Raw genomic sequence first — 23,988 nt, 5'->3', positions numbered from 1 at the left:
CATAAAGCATGAATGTCAATTCAAAGACCTTAAGAGGATTCTTGGTGCTTCACGGAGCAAACAGGAAAGCAGGGATATACCTCTGGATACGACAACTCCATGCTCACAGCTCGTGCAGCCTGGTACCGTTCTGACTACACCTTCATGGCTGAGTGCAGTGCTCCAGTGTTTGCAGTGTGACTCGGTACTCAACGAGGCGTCATGATTCACACTTCTCCTCTCTCTGTGGAGAGAGGGGGGTGCACTCATCTTCAACCCCGGGGGCCTTGAGGAGACCTTGGTGCTGACTCAGCACACACCCACAGTGGGTGAGACATGTGCTTTTGGGTGAACCAAGGCGACCTTGCTGAATGCGACTGCCACCGTTTCTGCGAGTGGCTTACAGTTCGAGAGTAACTCAAATATGGCCTGTCTGGTAGCTCACTCCTACGTGGCCGGGGGGGCGGTCAGGTCCTGCCTCCACCTGGTGTGTGTGAAACTTGCTCCCTGTGTTCTTTGGGTACACCACTGACATGCAGTTAAATGAACTAGTGTCTCTAGATTGCCCTTAGTGTGTCTTGTGATGGACTGACGTGCCCCATTCTGCAATGACTCTGATTCTGACTCCAGACCCTCATGATGCCGACCGGCATAAGCAAGACATCTTTACTCAACTCTTAAAACTATGGCCCAAAGAAGCTTAACATTATCTACTCGCACACAAAAATGTGCTTTCCTAATAATTTTCCGAGTCTGGTTTACAGTATTAATTTTCAAGTGCAGGTTTTCCAGACGTAACTTGAATGACAGATTTACAATGTCAGTTGTTCCATCTTCTCAGCTTGAAGAATGTTTGAACAAGGTCACAAAAAAAAATGTTATGCATGCATATTTTGTACCACTTGTCAGTATGACAAGGATCGGTCCTTTGAGTATGCGGTGACCTCTACTTCAGACAGCACAGAAGAACATCACCACATGCTGCTTGCTGGGATCTAAACACTTCAGAGGTTGCATAAGTGAATGTTTGAAAGTATTATCTCTCAAAAGTGTCTGAGACCATTTCTAAGCATATCGGCACTTAAGGGATCTTCACATATCACTTCCTGTAAGAATTCTATACTCTTATTGACTCCATAAACGGTTTTTTGACTTCAAAGCTGTTTCTGGCCTAGACTTAATTGTCTAACCTTTATTTATATGTTGACATGTTAATTGTGATAAAATCATGATGATAAATCTTTCATTGGCTATTTGCACAGGTACATTGGAATTTGTCTCTTCGCTGACTCCCTCTTCCTCCCCCTAGTTTGGGGGTAACAGCACAGAGAGAGCCAACATGCAGCATCCCTGGGGGTTAAGGGCCTCACTCAAGGGCCCATATAAGATCTTCTGAACATGGATGCAGAGACTTAAGCCCACTAACCACTCATTCTGTACTTCATGTCACCACCTGGCCCAAAAAAATTCCTTGTGCATTCTGTATTTGCAGAATTAAATGATTCTAAATCAGAGTATTCCATTTGTCTGTTTTCCATGCGTCACCAGTGCAGTGTTTCTGCAGCTGGCAGACGACATGGGGAAGAGGACCCCCGTGCTGAGATTCCGGTCCACCATAACATACATACACAGCGGGGGCCAACAGGCACACTGAGGGTCAGCTGGCACGCTACTGGTCGACGCAACTCGAGCACACAGGAGGCGACTCACACAAACAGACAACAAACCCACTTGATGCACAGGGCCGTGACAGGAGTCAATCCCACAATGCTGGGTCACACTGCTGCCCACGAGCCACCACTCTGCTCATTTATGAATTTTTCAATAACTATACATTCGGCTGAAAGACAGCGGTGCTCCAATGGGGATTCTACATAAATCTCTTAACCTTATTACCTTACTGAAGCGTACTATATTTAGTACAACTGGATTGCAGTCCGTCCCTCTTCTGCCTGCCCATCCTGGTTGGGGTATCTTGGAGCTCATCCCAGGTAGCAAAGGGCAGAAGGCTGGGGTACACCCCGGGTGAGATGCCACACACCACTGGCAATTTAGGGGTGCCAATGAACCTGAACTGCAAAGGGAAACCATGCACACAAGCAAACTCCACACACACATGCAAAGCCAAGACAGGATTTGAGCTGCCAATCCTGAAGGCACGAAGCAACAGTGCTGTTCACCAAGCCACCCCACAACAGGGCTACCCTTAGTGCAATGTTTCACAATCCGGTCCTCAGGGACCTACATACAGTCCATGTTTTTGCTCCTTCCGAGCTCCTGGATGTGGGCTGTCTGGCAGGGAGCTCAGAGGATGCAAAAACATGGATCGACTTATGGGTCCCTGAGGACCATATTGGGAAACACTGCCTTTAGTGGCAACCAAGCTTGCAATTACAGTTGCAGTTTCACATTATAACCAAAAGACTAACTGTTCATCTTCATATATGAGATTTAAAACCACACAGTTGGAATTTCACACAGCCCAAAAGTCTGACGATTCCCTTCAACACCAAATTTTCTGCATTGGCTGCATTTTGGAATCTGAGGATGGTTATTTGCTGCAATAAAATGATTAAAATTTAGATATTCTAAATAGATGCCAAGCAGTAAAGAAAAACTTTTCATAAATGAATGTTGGTGAATGAATGAATATCTCTGTTTTTCTATATCCATAACTACGGTTTTATTCCCAAATTCTTCCACTTGTCCATTTGTGAATCTAAGGCAAGATGTGGATCGTCCACATTACAGCGTAAGTGAACCCCAACTATCAGAAATGTGCCAAAACCCAGACCATAGTCCTCAGGCCTGGTCCCTCAGGTAATCAAATTTTAAATCTGTCTATCTTCTCTGCCAGTTCTATTAGGCAACATTCAACATTAAGGCACAATTACAGCGATATGAAATATTACAAACCTCTGGACAGATTATTGTAACCCCAATTAACACACCAGTTTTCAGATCCTACGATTAACAGGAAGTCGCCTTCTGGCAATATGCGCATTACTTCTCCAACTACCAGTATCGATCCTCGAGCTCGTCTCCCGTGAGTGTAATCGATGTGTTTTAAAATATGTATACAAATAAATCCTTTAAACGTTTACTTGCAGCCCATTGTAAAAATAATTAATTAGAAAGATACACAAGAGAAAAGCGAAAATGAAAAACCTGTTCATCGGCAGGACGACAATGGAGTGTAGCGATGAGGATGGTAAGACTTTCAGCTCCGTAAAACACGCACCCAGCTCCGAAAAGGAAAATAGTCTGACTGTTGAACTTAACACTTCATAAAAGAACTACAGACATTAGAGAACACTGTATATTTTAACCCATAATACGTGACACAAACCGTAGCTACCATTTTATGTACAAATGAATATACGTGCACAATATAATGTGCATTGAACACGCAATGTAAATGAACTAAATTTACGTATAAATGCATTTCACACTTGGAGATGAGGGTTCGGGGAGAAAGCCCTCTACCATTGCACGTTGGCAGAACTTAGGCTAGGGGAAGCAAAACTCAGTTTCTAAATGTTCTCCATAAGGGCAACTTAAATTCAGTTTAAGTAATTATTATGTTTGAAAGTTAAGTTGTTAAGCATTTCAATGAAAACCGTTTTTTTCCCACTTTGTGCACCTGCCAAAGTGATGACCGGCCGGGAGACTCAGCGCCTTCATGCCGGCGGCACCCCAGGGCCGCGTGCTTCTCTGGCTGCGCTAGACAGCCGCTTCCGTTTTCTCTCTATCTCTTTTTTTCCTTTTTGCTTTCCGAGAATCGTTTCATCTTCGCCCGTCATCGCTGTCACTGGAAATTTGCCGACTGGTTTTAGTTGCCGTAGCGGCGACCACCTTGTAGACCAGGGCGCTGGTCTGAACCTTTCCGGGAATTTATAATAAGAAGCACTTCGATTACCAGCCGCTTAATCGTTGGTTGATTTACTAAACGGAGAATTTACAAAACTTATTTGACTGTCCTCAAAAATAAAATTATAAAAGGCGGTAGCTGTGTGGACTTTTGTTTAGAAGACAATCAGAAGATTTCCTATTCTCGATGTCTAATCTTATCACATTTAATTAACTTTTAGATAATGTTTATATGATCAAGTCTTTCTGGCACTTAAACGAATATCTTTTTTTGTGTTGGTCTAGGAATCAGTAGCTCTGTCTTATTCTAAAGCAAACGCACCGCATCTGGACACTGGCCTCTTTTTACTGGCTTGTAACTACAGCGTGCCATTTATTTTGAACCTCGCTCCGGTGGAATATTAACATCAGCCACGAATTCGGGGCTCATTTGCCGAAGACGGACCCCCAGCCGCCGTCCCCAGGCGCACGGTACTCCGGCCCGACGCCCTCCTCCCTGCTATTATTCGGCAGCCTTTTAAAGGGAGGCGCAGCCTGATTGGACGCGCCGGGGTCACGTGGTGCCCGGCCGCCTGGTCCCGTCGATGTGAGCCGAGGCTGGCGGCGGTCTGGCGGCGCTCTGCTCCTGGTCGGCGCGCTGCTCTTATAACCACAAAAGCCTCGACCGTTTTTATTGAGGAGCATTTTTTCCCTCCTGATCATGGGCGACAAGAAAAGCCCGACGAGGTACGGTAGCGAGCGGCTCACGCCGTGTTTCTCGGGGGTTTTCCGCATCGGGGGTGAGCCGTGTGTCAGTCCGGCTGATATTCGGATGCTTCTCGCGCTCGGTGCGCGTGCCAGGGCTGTGTGGCGCGGCCATGGCGGCTTGCCGCTAGCTCTCTCTCTCCCTCCCTCCCTCTCTCCGCACTCAGGCTCGGCACTTTCAGACAAAGAGGGGAAAAGCGCACGGGAAACGCCTGGCCCTTTCGTCTCTCTCACCGAGATGCCGCTCTAACGGGCGCCCTGCTGCGGGAAGGCTTCGGGGGAGAGCTGGGGCGCAGAGGCAGTTTTTATGTTTTCGGGGAGCGGGCGTATCTATCGCAGTCGAGCCCGAGTTAGACTTGGTTAGTCCGGCTCTGCTAGCTCGCTATTATAAAGAGACGACGGCGCGCTGCTAACAATCCCGCTAGCCATCAGCTGTAACCGGTCGCCCAGCTAGCTGGCGGCTCCCACTCCCCTCTTTCCTCCCGATCTCATTCTCCGCCCTCTCCCCCCTTTCTCCGCCGACTCCCTCCCCTCAGCCTCTGGCGGTATCAGGCTCCGCTCTGACCCCTTTATCTCGTTGAATCTCTCCCCCTCAGGCCGAAAAGACAAGCCAAACCCTCGGCGGACGACGGCTTTTGGGACTGTAGCGTGTGCACCTTCAGGAACAGCGCCGAAGCGTTCAAGTGCAGCATCTGCGATGTGCGGAAGGGTACTTCCACCAGGTACGGCTCCCGGGGCTGCGGGGAGCGGCTTCGGCCCGCCTCCCCTCCCTCCCTCCCTCCCTCCCTCTATCAGGTGTGACTTACTCCAGGTACCAGGCGCGCATCTATCGCTAGTTTTACTGGCCAATTGAGCTGTCGGGACTCCAGTCCAAAACGGCCGGTATCCCGGCTTCGCTGCCTTTGGACACATCCAGGCGTCTTAACTCCTTGTCAATTAGTTACGTTTCTTAAGTGTGCACGACTTTCGATTTAACGACCTGTGAAACTCCAGCTGGAAATGTTGATAATGTGACTCCTTATCCTAAATGAAAATTAATCTGGTTCAGTTTATGTTGTGGTTATATATAAGTATTCCTCCAATAGCATATTTGACTGCGTAGAAGTGGTTGGAAGATGTATGCAAAAATTCCAGCATACTGACCCACTGACAGCTCATTTCCACTATACATGTAAATTACAGGTGGTAGTTGAGGCTCAGTGTTCATGTTGATGACCTGCATCCCTCTGTCTAGGATGGTGGTGTTCACAGTGTGACTTTTTGTATCCCTGATTTCTGCTGGACTAGATTTTATATGGCATTGCTCAGAAATGTTTATGGAGGTGTAAAGTGATCTAAGACCTAAAGAAGCTCGTCAGGTGATGATCGTCAGGTGTTCAGCAAGTTTAACGGTCTGCATCTCCGCACTAAGAACTATATACAGTCACAGACTTTCTCTAGAGTGGCAGGCATCTAAAATTATCCACACGTTTCATTTATGCTTTGAGGTCCCCTGAATGAAATCCCACTTAAACACTTTGGAGTTTCAGGTTCAAGGACTCCCAAGTGAGATGTCACACTTTGGAATTGTGTACTTTTGTGTAGATTAACTGTTTTAAATTTTTTTTGTAACACCTGTAAGGCCTGCACTGTAAAGCCAATGTAACAATGTGCTGTCCGTATTATGTAGTATTGATGCATGTGGGGCTTCTGTTTGTTTTGAAAATGCTTATTGTACCCATGGTGGGATTCTGTAGACCAGTGTATCTGCTGAAGGGAATAAGTGGAGGCTATAATGTTGTGAAATCTTAACATTCCCTCTTCTGTCACTGGCTGATGACACTCAGCTTGTCACTGTCTCACATATATGCAGCCCGTCTTTGTGACTTTGCTTCTTTAATTTAATTGTGGCAGTTTGATTTCTTTGACGAAACACTAATGCAATTATAAATACCCAGTATGATGGCAGATGGGAGCAGTGGCTGAATGAGTGAACAGCCAAGGGTATCGTGTGTGTGTGTGTGTGTGTGTGTGTGTGGTAGCTGATAGGATCTCAGTGAGGATAATTTACTCCTATTTAGTTTACAAACACTGCTTCAAAGGCTCAAATCAGCATGTACTGATACAAGTTAATTGTGACCCTGCTGAGGAATCCCCGAGAATTAACCTTCTCGGTTGCACTTTTAGAATGAGTGCTCACTGACGCAGTCTGTCTGTGGGGGCAGGGGGTGCAGGTAGGTTTACGGTTTCTGAAAGGCTTGGTTTGTTTTCCTTATTGTGACGCCAGTATGAGGCTGACTGGGTTGTCCTCGCTCAGTTACTGTAATGATGGGAAGTTCTTACTGAGCTGTTTAGTCAGTTTTACCAGCGTTTGTTGGCACCTCTCCCATTTGCTTCTGCCTAGTTCATACTGAAATAAACCCTTATTTCTTTGAAAACACCCCTAATTCGCCTTCATTTATGTGTTCCGTTTCCTGATGTCAGAAGCTGGGATTTTGTGAAGTGTATGACAGCTCTGAAGTCATGATTATTAGTGTCAAACTCTCATTGAAACTGGACCCTTGGAAGTGCTTTTGGTTTCTTTGATCATTGTCTGTTTAATAGTGTTCTTGGTTAACCTGAAACTTTCATGTTAGTTCCATGAGTTCACTTTCTGACACATATAGACATTTTGGGATGAATTGTCATCATCAGTCTCTTATTTGGGTCTCAGTCTGCATTTGTCACAGAATCAGGATAAATAAAAGCAAATTGAGCGGTAGCGATTGGGATTCAGAAACCCCCCACGTTAGTCGCCCTCGACCCCACACTGAGTGCGCTACCCCTTTGCGAAGTACTCAGGTCACAGTGGTTTCTGCGAAATCAAGGTCCTCAAACAGTGAAGGGTGTTTGTGCGGCTTAACATGTGAACACTAGAGCCGTCCTCCCCTTCGGACTCATGCAGCAGGTGATGTGTGGACTGCTCCATTGTAAGTGTCATATTTAGAGTTGGCTCAGACGCTTGTTTTGAAAACAGCCCTCTGGCAGCCAAAAGCCAGTTCTGCTAGCAGACACACAAGTTCTGGCTCTCCTTTATGGCTTGAGATATCGTCACTGGGGCTTTGTGGCTCTTGGGGGAAGATGTGCTTCAAAGTGCTGCTGGCACTGCGATGGGCTTCTAACAAGGGCCACCAGATCTCCACCTGTAAACCTGCATCTGTTAATCTAGGTAATTTTAGTGGGAACTGCTGTAACCTTACTATAGTAAGGTTAGTAAATATAGTATTTACTGACTGATAAAAGGGCAGCTTGATCTATATGTAAACTATAACATACAGCCCCCAATGTGGCATGCTGTCAGATAGGCAGAGGTCATTCTGGGTCATTTTAATTTTGTTGCTGAGGGAATTGTGTACAAAGACATTCTTTAACAAAGTCAATTCCATTTTAGGGGTAGGCCTGAAGTCCCTCTTGTTTAATGGTGGACATAGTTACTGACAAATCAAGTAGAAAAGTGATTATGTACATTATTGTGTTGTGTTTTCAATGCAAAGTATTTGTATGTCTATTTAAATCTGAAGTTTTTTTTTTAAACAGAGTAAATCTGTTGAGCTGTAACTTCATCCTGTACTAAGTCATAGGGAGCCAGCAGCTTAATTTCAGAAAATACTGGGTACAAGGCAGGGGACACCCTGGAATTGGGATGTTCCCTCACATGACACCCATTCACACGCTACGGGCACTTTAGAGGGACCAGGTAAGCACATGTTTTGGGAGGAAACCTGCGTGACCATGAGGAAAACATGCAAGTCTCGAGAAATCGAACCCACAACTCTGGAAGTATGAGACAGCGTGGCTAATCACTGAGCCAACATACAGGTTTGACAGATTCATTTGCTGTAATGTACAAACATCTTAAGGGATTCGTTCTTCACTTGCTGCTGTAATGACTAATAAAGACTGATAACGTTGAAGTTAGGATTCTCTTCTTGGACAAAGTACTTAAACAGCTCAGGTATCTGTCTAGACCATTTCCTGATGATTATGTGAAGTTTACACTTTAATAGGTTGGGTGGAGAATTCTCTTTTTTAGTGGCATGCAGTTGATGTCCTACCATGTCATTCCAGCACTGTTGACAAGGATGATGAGCTGGTGTTCTTTCATGAAATGTGAATCTGAGGGTTAGGTTTAGGATGGTGGATTAGAGTTGCGGTTGGGAATGTGGGTCAGGCCAAGCTGGATGCTTTTGGTTTGGCTGCATCAAATGTGAAAAGTTAAACTGCTGTTTTCAAGCTTTAGTTTTTCCATGTTTTAAAGTTCCATTTGTTTCTAAATTTCAGAATATCTACATGATAGTTTCTTCAGTGTTACATTTTGATGGGTGAGGCTTGGGATGAGAACTTAATACATTTCCTGTCTTCAGTCATAATTTTGCATATCTTGTCAAAATGTACGAAACAAAAATGGTTAAATGTTCTTTTGCTCTTCTTGGATTTCAATCTGAAACCCATTTAGACTGCAGTTTTAACATTTTGAGCACATCTAACTGCAGTACTGCAAACAAAGGGAACTTTGTAATACTGATTTAAAAGAAAAAGTCGGGTTTTGATGCTGGGAGAATATAAAGCCTGACATCTTATTCTTTTTGTTGGATAAAAAATGTGTGCAAGTAGGAAACGTGGCTTGAAAAAACCCAGCTTCAGTTTTTATTGCTTTTGATTATTATTCCTGTATTTGTAATGGATTTTTATGCAGGGTTGTAGTATGTTTGGTATAGTGTGTGTTTTTTTTATTTCTGATAAGGAGCTGTATTATTTTTTATATAATTATTTCTTGCCTTGTAGTTCTATTCCCAACTTTTCTCGGTTTCTGGTGAAGATTTTTCCTATTAATAGTGTTCCCAGGTTCGGTGATTCGAGGGTATTTATAATTTTGCCACACGTTCCAAGGTTCAGTACTGAGAACTTTAAACTTCTCGGGGCAGTATTTATTTTGGGAGACAGAAGGTATCGGACACGACCTAATGCTGCCAGGAGTTCATTTTATGTTCTAAAAGAAATGTGCAATTTGAAGATAAGCTATCTCCATGTGCCATGATGATGATGTGAAATGGATGCATTACCGGTCTGTAAAGTTGTGAGCTTGTGTGATGGCTTAATTCAACCCAGCATTTACCACATGGAAATCTCACACAGGTATTGGATTGACATTGCCATGTTCTTCAGGTTTGTTTGCTTGCTTAAGTGTCTGGGAACTTGAAGCTAGGTGTCTGGGTTCAGCTTTCCGGGGCTCACAGGAGCAGAGTTGACGTGATGTCTAGCAGTTCTGCCTTCTTCCATTTGGTTTTGCGCTTGAGACGACGAGCACAGAAGTTCTCACTGCGGTGCTCTGTGTACAGATGGATGGAGCGGGAGGGCTGAGGCAGCGAGGGGAAGGGGGCGGGGTGACTGTGCACCAGAGCAGCATGGATGGTGGTGTGGGGGGAGCTGGGGGTATCATGCTGAGGTTGACAGTGCTGCACTGAGCTCACTTTATGCATCATCACCTGGTGGAGGTGGTGGCTCTGAGCTCACTGACCCCCCCCCCCCCCACACACACACACACACAACCACAGGGAGAGTTTCTCTGAAATCCCCCCCCCCCACAGCTGACTGTCATTGACTGTATTTTGAGGAGGTGGAGAGGAGGAGTTTCCATGACTTCATGTGGTTGAGTTTATCAGCTGTTAAAGGGGAATTCTCCTGAAATTCGATAACTTTAACACACCGTCCCTCATGTTTACTGCACCAAAGAATACTCTAGTTTTTCTTTGCTGATCTTAACATAAGCATTTTATGTTTCCTGGTTTGAGCTTTGAGCATGTTGCCGTGCACTGCTTTCTACATTTTATTAGCTTGAAGGATTCAAAGAAAACAAGTTTGCAAACCTTGGAAACCAGCGTATTTGGCTGACCAAGAAAATTTTACCCTCCAGTGCTGTAAAGAAGCTAGTACTTGTGGCTCAGTGGGAAGCACTCTTTCCTCACACATCCAGGGCTGGGGGAAGGGGAGAGTTGCATGGCCTTCTTGTATTATGTGGGTTTCCTCCCATGGTCCAAAGACATTGTTAGGTCTGGGGTCTCTCATAGTGTTAAGCCCTGCCATTTACTGGCATTCCCTTCTAGTTTTCCTGTGCCATGTGTTTTCTGGAATAGACTCCCATTCTCCTGCAGCCAGTTGCCAGATAAGTGTATGTATGGATGGATGGATGTGTTTTGGATACATTTTAAGTTGTTTCCCACGCTTCTTAACTCGGGATTTCCACATTCATTACTCGAGCTGCATCAGTAGTTTTAATCGGACATCTGCTGATGAGATGTGCTGTGTGTCTTTGTGTTGCTTTATGTAGTTTGCACCTCCTCTGGCCCTCAGATTGACCTTTAACAGTGGTTCTGTCCTCTGTCATGTCTGTGCCTCCCATCAAGAGAATACTGTATGCCTCAAAAATTTGAGCAAAATTTCCAGTCCCATTGATTGTGCTGGATGCGCATGATTGGGTCTGGCTCTTCTTCGGCTTGCAGTGGTGTTGTCTCTGATTCTTGGAGTGACTCCAGAGCTATAGGGGGAGGGTCTACGGATGGGAAAGCTGCTGTTAGGGATGTTTGACCACCCCGGCAGGCTGATTTTCGTGTATTCTTGGTCCTGTCAAAATGGCTGAGCAGTCTCACCTCAATATCTCTTATATGTATCGGTCATACCGTACAGAAAAATATCACCTCTCCAATAAAATAGGTTTGCAGTCTGGTGGTACCTCTGCCTGTAAAATTGATGTTTAAAACCAATTAAATTATATGTGATGTGTGTTTTCTGTCTGTATTGTGGTGTTTTCTTTCTTAAGCCTTGCAAATTCATTACTGTGTCATTGTGGGAATTGGAACATCACTGTCCTGTACAGAATAGACATGTTTCAAGGCAAGCAGGCCTTTGGGATTACAGACATATCTCTGGGTTTGGATACATCCCGTTCAGTGGGTAGGGCATGAATATTTAATCTCCATCCTCAAACGCAGTGGCTCTCCTAGTGCTGGAACCTCTCAATTCCGTGGTCTGGAGGCAGAAAAGACAGTTCATCCCGAAATGCACCTTGACAGTCCCCATAAATGTAGGGCTGTGCCCCACAAAATTTGGGTTTGACTGACTGTTTGAATGATGCCTTCAGTAACATTGATAACTCTCACAGATTCATTTCCTCCCTTATTTCACAAATGCTGGAAGCCAGTTGAGTGGTTGATGTCATGGAAATGGATAATGGCTACCAGAATATTCCGGCGGACATACACCGGAAAGATGGGCTCTGTTCGCAGTGACTCTTATTTGCATAATTACCGTGACAGCGGCTGTTATGTCACCTGCTGCGTTGTACGTCCTTTAATGGACGGTGACATGTAGAGCTCTGGAGCCAGTCGAGCCCCTCCTGTTTAAACGAGCCAGGCTGCCAGCAGCGAAAAGGAGGCATTTCACGTTCGCCTCTTTTGAAGAGTCTGACTGTGAATAATCACCTGTCCTTCCAAACGCTCTCATAGAGAGCACGGTGTTAATTGAGGGTTCTTCTGCACCAGGTTTCACGCTGAAGTGTCTGAGTGTATAGTTCCGCTTTGCTTGTCCCTCTTCACTGCTCATTGTTTCGCAATTGTCATAATGCCTTCAGCACCCTAACTGCACAGCATGTGTTTTTTGTTTTGTTAATCTAAGCCAATCCTGTGGTAAAGTCCCTGGGAAGTTGGTGGGGCTGAGGGGTTTGGTGCACGGATTGTGTCGGATTGGGTGCTCATTACGAAGGGGTAATTCTGCAGTGGGAGTCATTGTACCACCTTGCCCAGAAGGCCAGAATAGTGAATCTTCCAGGCTTTTTTCCCAGCTGAGTAGGTGAGCTCACTGAGCTCTCTTGGTGTCAGTTTGGTCAAGAAAGCTCCTGGATTGTATCTTCAGCGTCGCTGCAGCCTTAATTTTCTGGTAGATGTCCCATATATGAATGTACATGTAACTTTCTCTAATGAAATAATGAGCAGGAAATTGCAGCTCTAACCCATCATCTGATGTTTTCAGAGGGTTTGCTTCTAATCATGGTTTGCACACCTTAAAGCTTTACAGCAGAAGTAATTTCTGTTCAGTGTTTTGCTCAACTGTACAGCAGTAGAACCCTGGTGGTAAGGCTGGGCGATGTCCCATCCTATATCTCGTATGGAAACAACATTGTTTATATCGATATACTTTGTTGCTTTAAAATTATACTCGTAGAGCCTGTCTGTCTCTTGCACAACTGCACCTGCCCCACCCCTCTCCTTCACTCACAAGTCTTGCATGCAGCAACAACATGAAGACAGACTCGGACATGCTAGTGACATGGAACTGGTTCGTAAAATAATATATGTCTGCAATTTACTCTTGAGCCATTTTCTTTCATGCACGTGTACAGCTGTCTCTTAAAAGTGCCTGTGTGACATTGGGGATGTTTTGGTTCGGACTTGGAACTGTCTGTTATTAATTATGGGGGAAAAATATCGAGATGTATATTGCTATTTGGCTAAAAAAATATTGAGAGATTTTTGGACCATGTCATCCACCCCTGCCGTGTCAAGGATTCCATCCTGCAGTTGTCAGACTGCATACGGTCTGAAAGCTTGTTGGATGGTTTTGACTGCTGTCAGCCCTTATAGCGAAAGTACTTCACTCAGACCACTGGGTCATGGATCCATCCAAATAAATGGGGAGGTGGACAGACTAAAGGCTCCTATTTTGGTTGGCCAAGCCATATCTACTGAGCAAATAGCTGCACTGTGATTTTCAAATATGGCATTTTGACAAGTGCTGTGTTTGCTTATCAGAACACTCAGCGTTGGCTTATGTGGGGTGCTGAGTGACTACCTTTTATTTCTGATTTCCAGTGACAAGTCTCAGACTTCTGGATGAGGGATTTCAAAGCAGGGGGGGCAGGGGCCAAATCAGTCCCATTATCTCGTAGTCCCAGGTGATCCTTGTTGACAGTTCATCCTTCAGTGTGTCTAAATGATTTTTAGTCAAGTTCCTTAACGGACTTGTTTCCAAGCAGTTTGTGCCTCTAACCTATTGCCGGTTATCTGTAGCACTGACTGACATGGGAGTCATGCATGTTTGTTTGCAAGATGGTATCCATGTTCCCAGATAATACCTGCAAACACTTATCATGTTCCATTGATGATATCAAGCTCTTGGGTGGCTTTCAGTGTTTGAGCGTAGGGGAAGTAGTAGGGGGGATTTTACAAAGATGAGCTACCACCTCCCTGGAGGTTTCCATGGACAATGGGGCTTGATGTAACCATTAGCATTGTTACGATCTGCGCTACTAAGCGTGACTCCCAGGGAGGGGTATGGGCCAAACCCTAGTGGTGTAAGAGGTCCCAACGGTGGGAGTGCACCAACCGTGCATGACTGCGCCGCCCACAGCCCCCACCTCCAGCTACTCTGCCTTAAAGTGAGCCGTGCTCTGGTGTCAGAGACCTCTGCCTTTCACTGATTTTGAGACATGGGGAATGTATGGACACAGATCTCAACTTCTGATACTGCTGAAAGGTACTCAGTTTTGTGATGTGGAATTTGATGCTCGGAACAGCTCATTTAGGCCTTCGGGGATTGGCCTGTAATCTTGCCATACTTCCGAGCCAGGTATCATGCTAATTGTACTCTTTTTAGCCTCCTCCGTCAGGTCCTTTGTTTCCATCAGTTTAAAGAGTACAAGAGAACCTGTTTATGCTGTGACCGGGGAGGACCAGGGCTGAGAACCGCTGCTCTGAACAGATGGTGTCATCAGCTGGTCTCTTCCCCGCCCTGTTGTGCTGAGTCCACCGCCTCCTTACTGCCATTCCTAGCTTTTGGGCCAGAACATTGCCAGCATAGTTAACAAAATCTCCATATTACCAATTTGGGTGTGACATCGGATATCTTGACTTTAAATGGGCTTGTGTGCTAAATCGCTCTGCTTCATCTGGGAGATTGTGAAACTCATACCGTGGTAAAATGCTGTGTCCTCCACAGCCAAGGGTGTGGCTAACTTCTCACATTCTGACATTTAGAGTGTTTCCGTGGAGCTGGGCCATTTTGCACTGAATTTGTCTGTCTGTGTTCCCACACCTCATGTCCCTGACCCAAGACATGCTGGTATGTGGTCATAAGCTCACATGAGGCCAGAGTAAAGGGTGGTATTACTGGGTGAAGCAAGTGGCAGCCCAGGGAACCCCCCCCCCCCCCCCCCCCCCCCAGAGCACGACAGGTGCACAGGGTGCTGGGCTGCTGCCGGCCTGATCCACATTCTACCCTGGACTGGACATCGATTGGAATGGCAGGCAGGCACTGTGACATGATTGCTCATTATGAGACGATTGATTACCTTGTGATTGGCCAGCCTCCTGTGGGAAGCTCAGCTACTGAAGCCCATCAGTCAAACTGAGGCTGTGTTGGCGAGACTGCCTTGGTGACAGCAGAGTCCTCTGGTCAGGATGCAGATTTTTCACACTGATTAAGTGTCTGTCCTTGTATTAGTACAATAATAATATCGGTTAGGTTTCACATCTTCCTTTGTATCCTTCCTTCATTTGGGTTGCTTTTGTATTTGGACTCATTTGCTTCATTGGGAAGCTGATGTTCCAACATGTTGGTTCTTTCCTGAGCTTTCCTTTCGTGGATCGTTTCTCTTCAAACAGTATCAAAGCACGACGACAGTCATCTGGTTCTTTGGAATCAAATGCTAACCGGCAGACTTAAACAAAACATCACTGTCACATTTCTGTCTTACAAGAAGCAGTAGCTTCTCAAATTTCTGAAACCTCTTGAAACAAAAATCAGCGTTAAATTGTTTTAATTATTATTGCAGAACGACAACCACTAACTTCAATAAAATCAAATGCATAAAACTTTGTTTGTGAAATACTTAAGATATGAAGAATATTATGTGCTCCCTCCTTTTTATGTAGCACAGGTATCAAAAACAACCAGTGCAGGATTCAGTTTTGTCCCCTGTAAAGTATGTATTTCGTCAGCTGTCTGTTTTTTGAAGCCAAAGGCAAGCTTTGTGTAACTGTAAAAGTCAACAAATATTCCTGCAGTTTCACTTCCAGTATGCAGTGATGAAGTGTCTTGGCACTTCTGCAGTTATCTGAATAAATTAGTGCTTTTTTATGTCCAGATTATGGAAATAGTATAAATGTATAAATACATGTCTTTTGGGCGATTGCCCCCCCCCGAAAGATTTTTTAGAAGGTGTTCTTTTCAGAGTGCTACATGACTAGAGTAATTAGACTGACTGAATGGTACCATCCTTCCTGATGCATTCTGTATGAAATAGAGCTGTACAAGATCCACCCAAGCGTGGAAACATGCTTTGTGCTATTCAGCAGGTTTTCATTTGCACTGCTACCTGTGTAGTTGTAGGCCTCATTTCGCTGGTCAAATGATTTTTGAAACCAGCAGTTCTTTACTCTTTGACCAGGTGTGCATGTGTATAAGTGCCTGGCAATGTTTTACTTAACATGTATGCTTGTTCTCAATTGCAAGGGCGATCTCAAGATTTTTTTTTTTCTGGCCACGGTTTGGTCCTTTCAACCCTTCTGAGGGCACAGTAAACACGGATTAAGTATTTCTTTGATACTATGGTTCTATTCACAATAGTGAAATATTTCTGTCCTGTGGGAGAGTGGGATAGCCAGAATGACAAGGTTTAATGTGACTACTGTTGGGTTTGCGAAGGTGGTTTTCAGTTTCAGAAATGAAATTCTTTTATTTTTACTGGTGCTTTTGTCTGGCCTCATCTACTACTTTAATGTTTTGGCCAGCAGGTAGCATATTGGTTTTGACTGTGAAAGTTTGCATGCCCAAACTCTAGCTGTAATTATCCGGCTGTATATAGTGGGAGAGAATTTTACTTATCTGCTTAATTTTTGTAAACATATGTAGTTTCTTTGCTTTCTTGTGTTATTGTTTGGACATTAGCCCACTAGTGAAGGTGTGGTCACGTCAGCGGCGCACACAACTGCCCTTCATCACAGCTCCTTGTGTCGATTTGCTGATAGCCCCCGGCTGTGTTGAGTCAAGCACTGGTTCCCTGCACACTGCTGGCTGCCCTCCTGGCTCCTGTAGTGTGATTATTGGTGTGGAGCAGAGCGTGGCTCGCCTGAGAGCCTTCCAGCGCGTTCCGTTCAGCCTCTGTCACCACCAGCTGCTGCCAGATGTTCCCCATTACTCTCATAACCCGCACTGGCACACAGGGGTTGGGAGGGTGCTCTGCTGAGCCACTTTCATTACCGCCGAGGTTTTTGGGCCTTTCTGACACTGTTTTGTAAACTGTAGCAGGGTGGAGATTCACCGGGCGCATGGTCAGCTACAGCCCCCTCGCTGATTCGCTTCAGTTGACCAGATGGATTCCTGGGAGCAGATGGGTCGTTTTGTTTGCAATTAGCCCTCAGCCGGAACCGAACCTCAGCCCACGCGCTGTGGTGTAGAGTTTAGTCTCGGCGGACCCACGATGCTAAGCAGGCAGGATGGAGATGCCGCGTGTGGCGTGCCCTTTTCAGGCCTTGACAGCCCGCGCGGAAATCAGATTAGCTCACTTGAAGGACGCGCTGCCGGTGCTCCCTGCCTGCCTCTCCCCCAGATGCACCTATTATGGGCCTGCAGTAATGAGATTAGCCAGCACAAAGGCCTGTGAGGCTGAGGACTCTTCAGTCAGAGCTGTCTTAAATGGTGGGGGGGCTTTAACCACTCATGAACTGCGCCTCCCTGTCTCTGACCACGCCTCTTGTGTCCTGCCAGGAAACCTAGGATCAACTCCCAACTGGTAGCACAGCAGGTGGCCCAGCAGTACGCCAGCCCCCCGCCACCCAAGAAGGAGAGGAGGGAGAGGGCCGAGAAGGAGCGGCCCGAGGTGGAGAGGGTGGAGCGTGTGCGTCCAGACGGCGAGCCGCCCTCCGAAAAGGAGGCCCTGGAGAAGGAAAAGGAGAAGCCGGACCAGGAGAAGGACGTCAGCCCCACAGTCACACGGAAGCCCAGCAGCAAGAAGACCAAGTGAGGCTCTAGCTGCAGTAGATCCGCCAGTGGTGGGTCAGAGCTTTTCCCCCTCTTTCTCAGACGACTTTTTTTTTTCCTGTTCGCTACTTGCAGACCCAAGTCAGATATTCATCAAAGTCCCCGCAGTGAAGTGAACAGCATCCAGTCTGGAAATTCAACAGCCAAGAGCAACGGTTCCTCACACGTTTCAAGGTAAGATTCCTCACCATGGTCTTTGCCATCGTGCTTCATGTCCTCTTCGTTAAGCTTGTGTGTCCCCCAACGTAACGGATAATTAACTTTTGCTAATGATCTCACCCTCCCTGGTTTGTTTATTTATTTTTGCGTGTGTGTGTGAGAGAGAGAGGGAGAGAGAGCTTTGCGAAAGTCCTTCTGTCAGGATGCCATACTGTGGAAAAATTGTTCACTGATGTCCATTTTTAAGCATAAACAGCTTAAACTCACTGGCATGTTTCTCTATGCGTTTGGATAAATTGTTCTTTGATGAAGCCATTTTGGCTTGGTGTGACAGAATGTCACTTCTTTTGTTGATCTCTTGTTCCTTTTGAGATAATGCCATCATCTGTCTCTGGAGTATTTGAGCTGGCCTATTGCTTTCCATAATACTGGACTTAACAACCCCTGTGTGTTTCCAAAAGTGTTCTCCAAATTCCCACTTTTCTGTTCAGCGTTCATGTAAATAATTGTGGGTGCTTGTCGTAGCAAGGATGTGTCTGATTAAATTGCCCACCCGGTTTGTCCTGAACAGCAGGCCCAAACTGAAGAACGTGGACCGGAGTACCGCCCAGCAGCTGGCCATTACCGTGGGCAACGTCACTGTCATCATCACGGACTTTAAGGAGAAGACGCGCTCATCCTCCACATCGTCATCCACGGTGACGTCCAGCGTGGTCTCGGAGCAACAGCACCAGAGCTCGGGCTCTGAGAGCATGGACAAGAGCTCCTCTCGGGCCTCCACCCCCAAAGGACATCTCACCGTGGGGCATGACGAGTCCTTTTGAGTCCCCTACCTGCAGCTCCATGGAGAATATCAGATTCCAGAGGGGAGTGTGAATTTTCAGGATCTCCTGCCCCCACATGCCCCCACCTTCTTTCCACGATGTTGAGCTCCTGGGACATGGTTGCACACAAAGCTGACAGGTGCTTTTTCATGGGACTTGGGCTCCGGATGCCAGTGTGAGGCCAGCAGGAATCCGACCTTGTACGTATTCCATTGGTTTCTATGTTTAAGTGGACATTTGCTGAATTGACGTTTTTAAGAAATATCTATATATAAACACACATAGATATTTGTAAAATCTGAAGTTTCCACCAACATTTTAACAATATTGATGCATCGTTATTCCTATTTATTTGTCTGTGTACTTCTAAAATCTCGATTTTACTTCACTGAGACTTTTAAACGCGGCTTTGCTCATGTTCTCCGTTGTATAGTTGGATGATTTGTGAAATCGTCCGAGCTCTCCGAACACCTCCAACACTGGTGCTACGTACACTGTGAAACCGTTTTGCTTCTGGGGCTTCGCCTGGATACGTGCTATCCTCGTCTTATCACCGCTTGGAGCACAGAGGCTTCCTGCCGAGGCCGGATTATGCTGCAATCGTACGGAGAGACTGAAGTGAGGGCCCTTTCTCTATGGGCGCCGCCTCAACGTCGTCCTGGTTTTTAATGTGTGTTGGAGCTTTGGCAAACAAAACCTAACGATTTCTGTGACGCAAAATGTGGCTTATAGATTAATTGTGCTCCTTAGTGCATCAAAGAACAACACTATATAAAGGTTTTTTTATTTCATTTTATTTTTTCTCTTGACCTGCATTTTGATTTTTATTTAAGAGTAAGCAGGATTCACTGAGCTTTTGGATAAGATGGGAAGTTGGGTGGATTTGAACCTTCTGTTGAGATGGTCTTTAAAATAACCTGAGTGTATAATGCAGGCAGTGGATTTCTGGAGGATTAAATGATCAGTAAAATTAGCAGGGGTGCCCAAACTTCATCAGGCTGGAATACAAACCAGCATGTACTATCGCCTAATTACCTTCCATCAACTGTTGCATGAATCATAGGACTCAACTTTCCATGAATATTCATTATACACGTTCCGTAGTTTGAATGAAATGGTTTAAATAATTACAGGTTACCGTTCACCAGTTCACAGTGGGTTAACCTGGCACTCACTCACGCTTCCACTGTAATTCCAAATGATAATTTTTGTCACTACTTATCATTACAGCTGTTTCTCCACTAACATCCATTCAGTAGGATGTGACCCAAAAGCAACCGAGTCACGTTATCAGTGACTACCAGTGAAAACAAATCAGCTGCTTAATCACTGCAGTCTAGGCAGGAACCGAAACCAGGATACATTCGGATTGAAGGAATTGAGGCTGCCCCAGAGATGTTATAGCTGTACAGAAATCAATATGCAAATTGGTCGTTCTTTTAGTGGTGCTATGGATTTATGGATAAAGGATGTTAGTAGGTGATTGAGAATTTAGCTTTGTAATAATGAAATGCGTTTAAGACTCCAGTACATTAGTAAAGGAAAATTATATAAAAATAGTAATTGAAAACTACAATAATTGTACCAATAATATTGTTAAGGTGCTATTTTTGGTACTCATTCTTCATTCTACTAAAACCATTTGATAGACTATAAAAGTAAATGAGATCAATAAAATTATTGACTTCAGCCCCCCCCCCCCCCCATCACTGTCCATAGGAAATAAGACTTATGTGTATTTCAATATCCTGTGGAAAAGTAATGGAAAGTCAGCACATTCCCCTTAATATGGAACTTGTAAAAAGAATAAACATGTATGTGAAATCTTAGTTTTATTTATTGATGGACCAAAGGAATTTGATACTAACACACTAAATAGAAATTTGAAATGTTATCAAATGTGTGATGTATAAAAAATAGACTAATATAATTCATGTAAATTATGTCATTTTTGCTCAGTCCGAGACATTTGGACTGTTTGGACAGCCTACATCTTCCATATAAAATGTCACAACGTTTCTGTCGACGGCCGACGTTTTGCACTTTTGTGGCACGTCTGTGCAGAGAGCCGTCCAGTCATGGTGTCGGAGGCTCACCTTGAAGGGTCCTAATGCGAGTGCTGCCCTCAGCGTTGCCCGATAAAAATAGGTCTTAAAAGCAGTTCCAGGAGGACCACAGTGTCCTCCTTTTTCCCTCCAGATGCTTCTCCCTTCGACTAGCTTATTTAGCCCAGCAATCAGTGAATTTTATTTATTTTTTATGTAATTTTTTTGGAAGGTTGTTTATTTAACTATTGCTACTGTTATAAACAACCTGCATGAGAATTATTTTTATTTTATTTTTTTGAAAAAAGAGAAAGCCGCCTTTTATCCTACATCAAGCCTCCATCCATTCAAGCCTATCGAACAATGAGATGTACTGGTAACTAGGCAAGGTGTTTACATGAATGGTACCGGCTGTACTTGCATTCATTTTAATGCCATTTTCGATATCCATGTCTTTTGATTTGCACAAAGGAAGCAAAGCTGTTGTTATGGGAATTATTTCATCATGTTGTCTTTAGGAAAAGTAACTCCTGTTCTGGGCGTTGCTTTATACCACCTGTACACATCCCCGCCCCCTTTATAGTGCACTGCGAAGCGTTACAGTCATAAGATGTATTGCTGTTTTCTCTTGCCTGTCCCACTCTCATGCAGACTCCGTTAACTTTTGTAAAGCTCTCGATTTCTTAAATTATTGGAAATGATTTACTTGCTGGATATATTAAAAATGAAAAAGGGAAAAAAAAAAAGTTTGCTTGTATGTAACTTGAAATGGTACAGCAGCCAACAGCAGAATGGACAATGGAGCTGAACATTTATTATAATTATAATTATTTTAAAAAAACGCAAGCATTTCTGTTCTTGTGTATGACCAGTAACCTTATTTTACTGTGTAAAGATGGTTACATTTTTCTTTTAGCTTTGTTTTGTCTCAAACCCAAATATGCTTGTTTCAATATTGTATAACAACCTTGTGATAATTTTCAATTGTATACGTGTTACACATGCTCTTTTTTATTTCTTCTAACAGTGTCTTGTACAATGTTTTTGAAGTTTTTGATCTATAAAGTTATTTTAGGTCTTTTTTTAAGTATATCTGCATTTTATTTTACTTTTGCTTTCGCTTACCCCCCCCCCCCCCCCCCATCCTTTCTTACTACTTGCTGAAATATCAATGGTGATTTTGTGAAATGGTCAGATTTAATTTTCTTGTGCTAAATGTATTTGGGTAAATTTAAAAAAAACAAAAACAGGTCACTGCTCCTTGTCTCGCTGATACGATGTTTATATATAAATAATATATAAATATATATGTTATCTGGCATGTGCACGACGTCGTTGGTAGAAGCCACTTTATAATTTCCTCCGCTTCAAATAGAAATGTCTATTTATTAATTATGCTTGTAGTTTTTCACAAATAAAATGGTTACATTTATTTAATTCATGATGGGCTTCAAGCTTCAATTTTTTATTTAATGGACTGAACAATGTATCATACCAAATAAGGGAATAGGGCAACTGCATGCAGACCGTTTATATTATACAAACTGTCATTTAGCTTCAACACCATACAATTACCCCATGAAACAATGCACCCAAAACAACGGGATTAATAAGACAAAGATCAGGTTTTGTATGAAAAGGCTGATCTGTGATTTATTTATTTTCATGTCCGTTAAACAACCGATTAGAAAGATTTTTCTTCAAAATGGATCCATAATTACTGCAGTGCAGGTGTTCCAGAGCAGGTGATTAGTAAGGGCATTTAGAGACACTTGTCAGCAGTAGGAGGTGTGGGGAGATCCCTGTTAGCCTGGGGTCATGTGCACCATGCCCTGAGCCTTTCACTGGGGTGTATGGAAGAGCATAGGGCCGTATGGAAGCTAAGCTTGGCTGTTATCTGAATGCTTTCTTGGTTACCTTTATTACCACAGCTTTGAATCCTAGAAGCTAAAGCATTGTGACAATGCTGTTCCAGGACTCTTTCCACATGGTTCTTCAACACATGAAAGTGCTTTTAATTTTTTACATATGTCGGATGGGGAAAAAAACTGCTTCAACTGAAAGCAGAAAGTTATTCTGAAAGAAGGCAAACAAGCGAGACTCCAGTCTCTTCTTTCTGTTTGGATGTTAACCAACATGCTGAAAGAAAATGTAAAGATTGTAGCTTGATTTGTGAGGCTTTTCTGTTCGCTTTACAATGATACTTTACTCTCTTCAGCTTTGAAGTTTTAAATGTGGTTATTCTTCATCAGTAAAATATCTAAAATACAGGATGTGAGGAAGAGAAAAAAGGCCTCTTACTATCACTGTGTGTGATTGAGTTGTGAATAACACCCAAAAGATCAAGCATTTTCAAAAACAGACACGCTTCAAGTCAACCCCCGACCTCCCCAACAGGTCTCAGAGATGAGTGAGAGCTGTTGGAATGGATGGTCTTCAGCTGCGGTATCCTGCTGGACAGATGTTTGCAGAAAGCTGTGAATAGAAGCTCTGCTGTTTGTGGCCACCCCCCGCCCCAGCCAGGTTGTGTCTGTGTGCAGTACTTTTTTTTTTACTCTCCTTTTGGATAATCTTTGAAGATCTGCATTAGACTATTGGGAATGCTGTTGAATGAGTCTTTCCTAAGTGTCATTTGTGGAGTTTCATCCCAGATTGCAGATGTCCAGCTGATTGTCAAAGGCACTTCACAGGGTCACCCATGCAGTGCCCACAAATGGCCTCACTGTAGTGATCCTGTATTCCTCTGTACAGAAGATACAGTAGACTGAAGGTAGAACTGCTTGGAGTTCTACATTTCAGGCAGCCGCCATAAACAGATAATCTAAGCAGGCTGCTGTTGGTGCTTTGGTCATTTAGACCTATGATGTTCCTCAGTGATTGATCATTCGTGTGCATTTTTCCTCATTAGCCTTGCCGTCCAGCCGTTGTTGATGATCTGCCCGGTGGTGATGGTTTCCGGCACTCGGTGTGGTCTGGTTTTTAGCAGACATGCCGTCTTGGCTCAGCCAACTATTATCCTTCTGTTTCCACTTCAAGTCGCCTGAGGGCCGCCAGAAAGGGACTGCCTTTGACGGTGTGTCCTGGAGCTGTGCCGGTTTTGCCAGAAATATCCCTCTCTCTCTCTCTCACAGCGTGAACAAATCAAAATGGGGGAGGGGGTCACATCTGCAGATGGGACACCAGATTTCATTTAAAGAAAATCAAGGGTCTTGAAGAGATTAAATACTGTGTTGTGTTTTACCAGAGACAAAATAGAATTAACATTCCAAGCAGATGACAAATCTACTGAAATCTTCAATGTTTTCATGTTTTTTCTG

General features: G+C 44.4%; 1 protein-coding gene across 2 annotated transcripts; it reads left to right on the top strand.

The window, feature by feature from the left end:
• Positions 1-3,884: 3,884 nt before the first annotated feature.
• rybpb (RING1 and YY1 binding protein b) lies at positions 3,885-22,112 on the top strand. Of its 2 annotated transcripts, none has more exons than XM_049022612.1 (5): positions 3,885-4,575; positions 5,190-5,315; positions 17,371-17,622; positions 17,719-17,817; positions 18,377-22,112. In XM_049022612.1, the coding sequence occupies exons 1-5, from the start codon at positions 4,550-4,552 to the stop codon at positions 18,624-18,626; spliced, it is 753 nt and encodes a 250-aa protein (XP_048878569.1). In that variant the 5' UTR covers positions 3,885-4,549; the 3' UTR covers positions 18,627-22,112. The 2 variants fall into 2 exon arrangements, with proteins under 2 accessions (XP_048878569.1, XP_048878568.1); XM_049022611.1 differs by having other exon boundaries at positions 3,904-4,575; positions 18,374-22,112.
• Positions 22,113-23,988: the final 1,876 nt, after the last annotated feature.

This window comes from Brienomyrus brachyistius, chromosome 8, assembly GCF_023856365.1.
Source record: "Brienomyrus brachyistius isolate T26 chromosome 8, BBRACH_0.4, whole genome shotgun sequence".
NCBI lineage: Eukaryota > Metazoa > Chordata > Actinopteri > Osteoglossiformes > Mormyridae > Brienomyrus > Brienomyrus brachyistius.
Note: the sequence above shows the minus strand (reverse complement) of the source record. Positions and strands in the feature narration are given on the sequence as shown.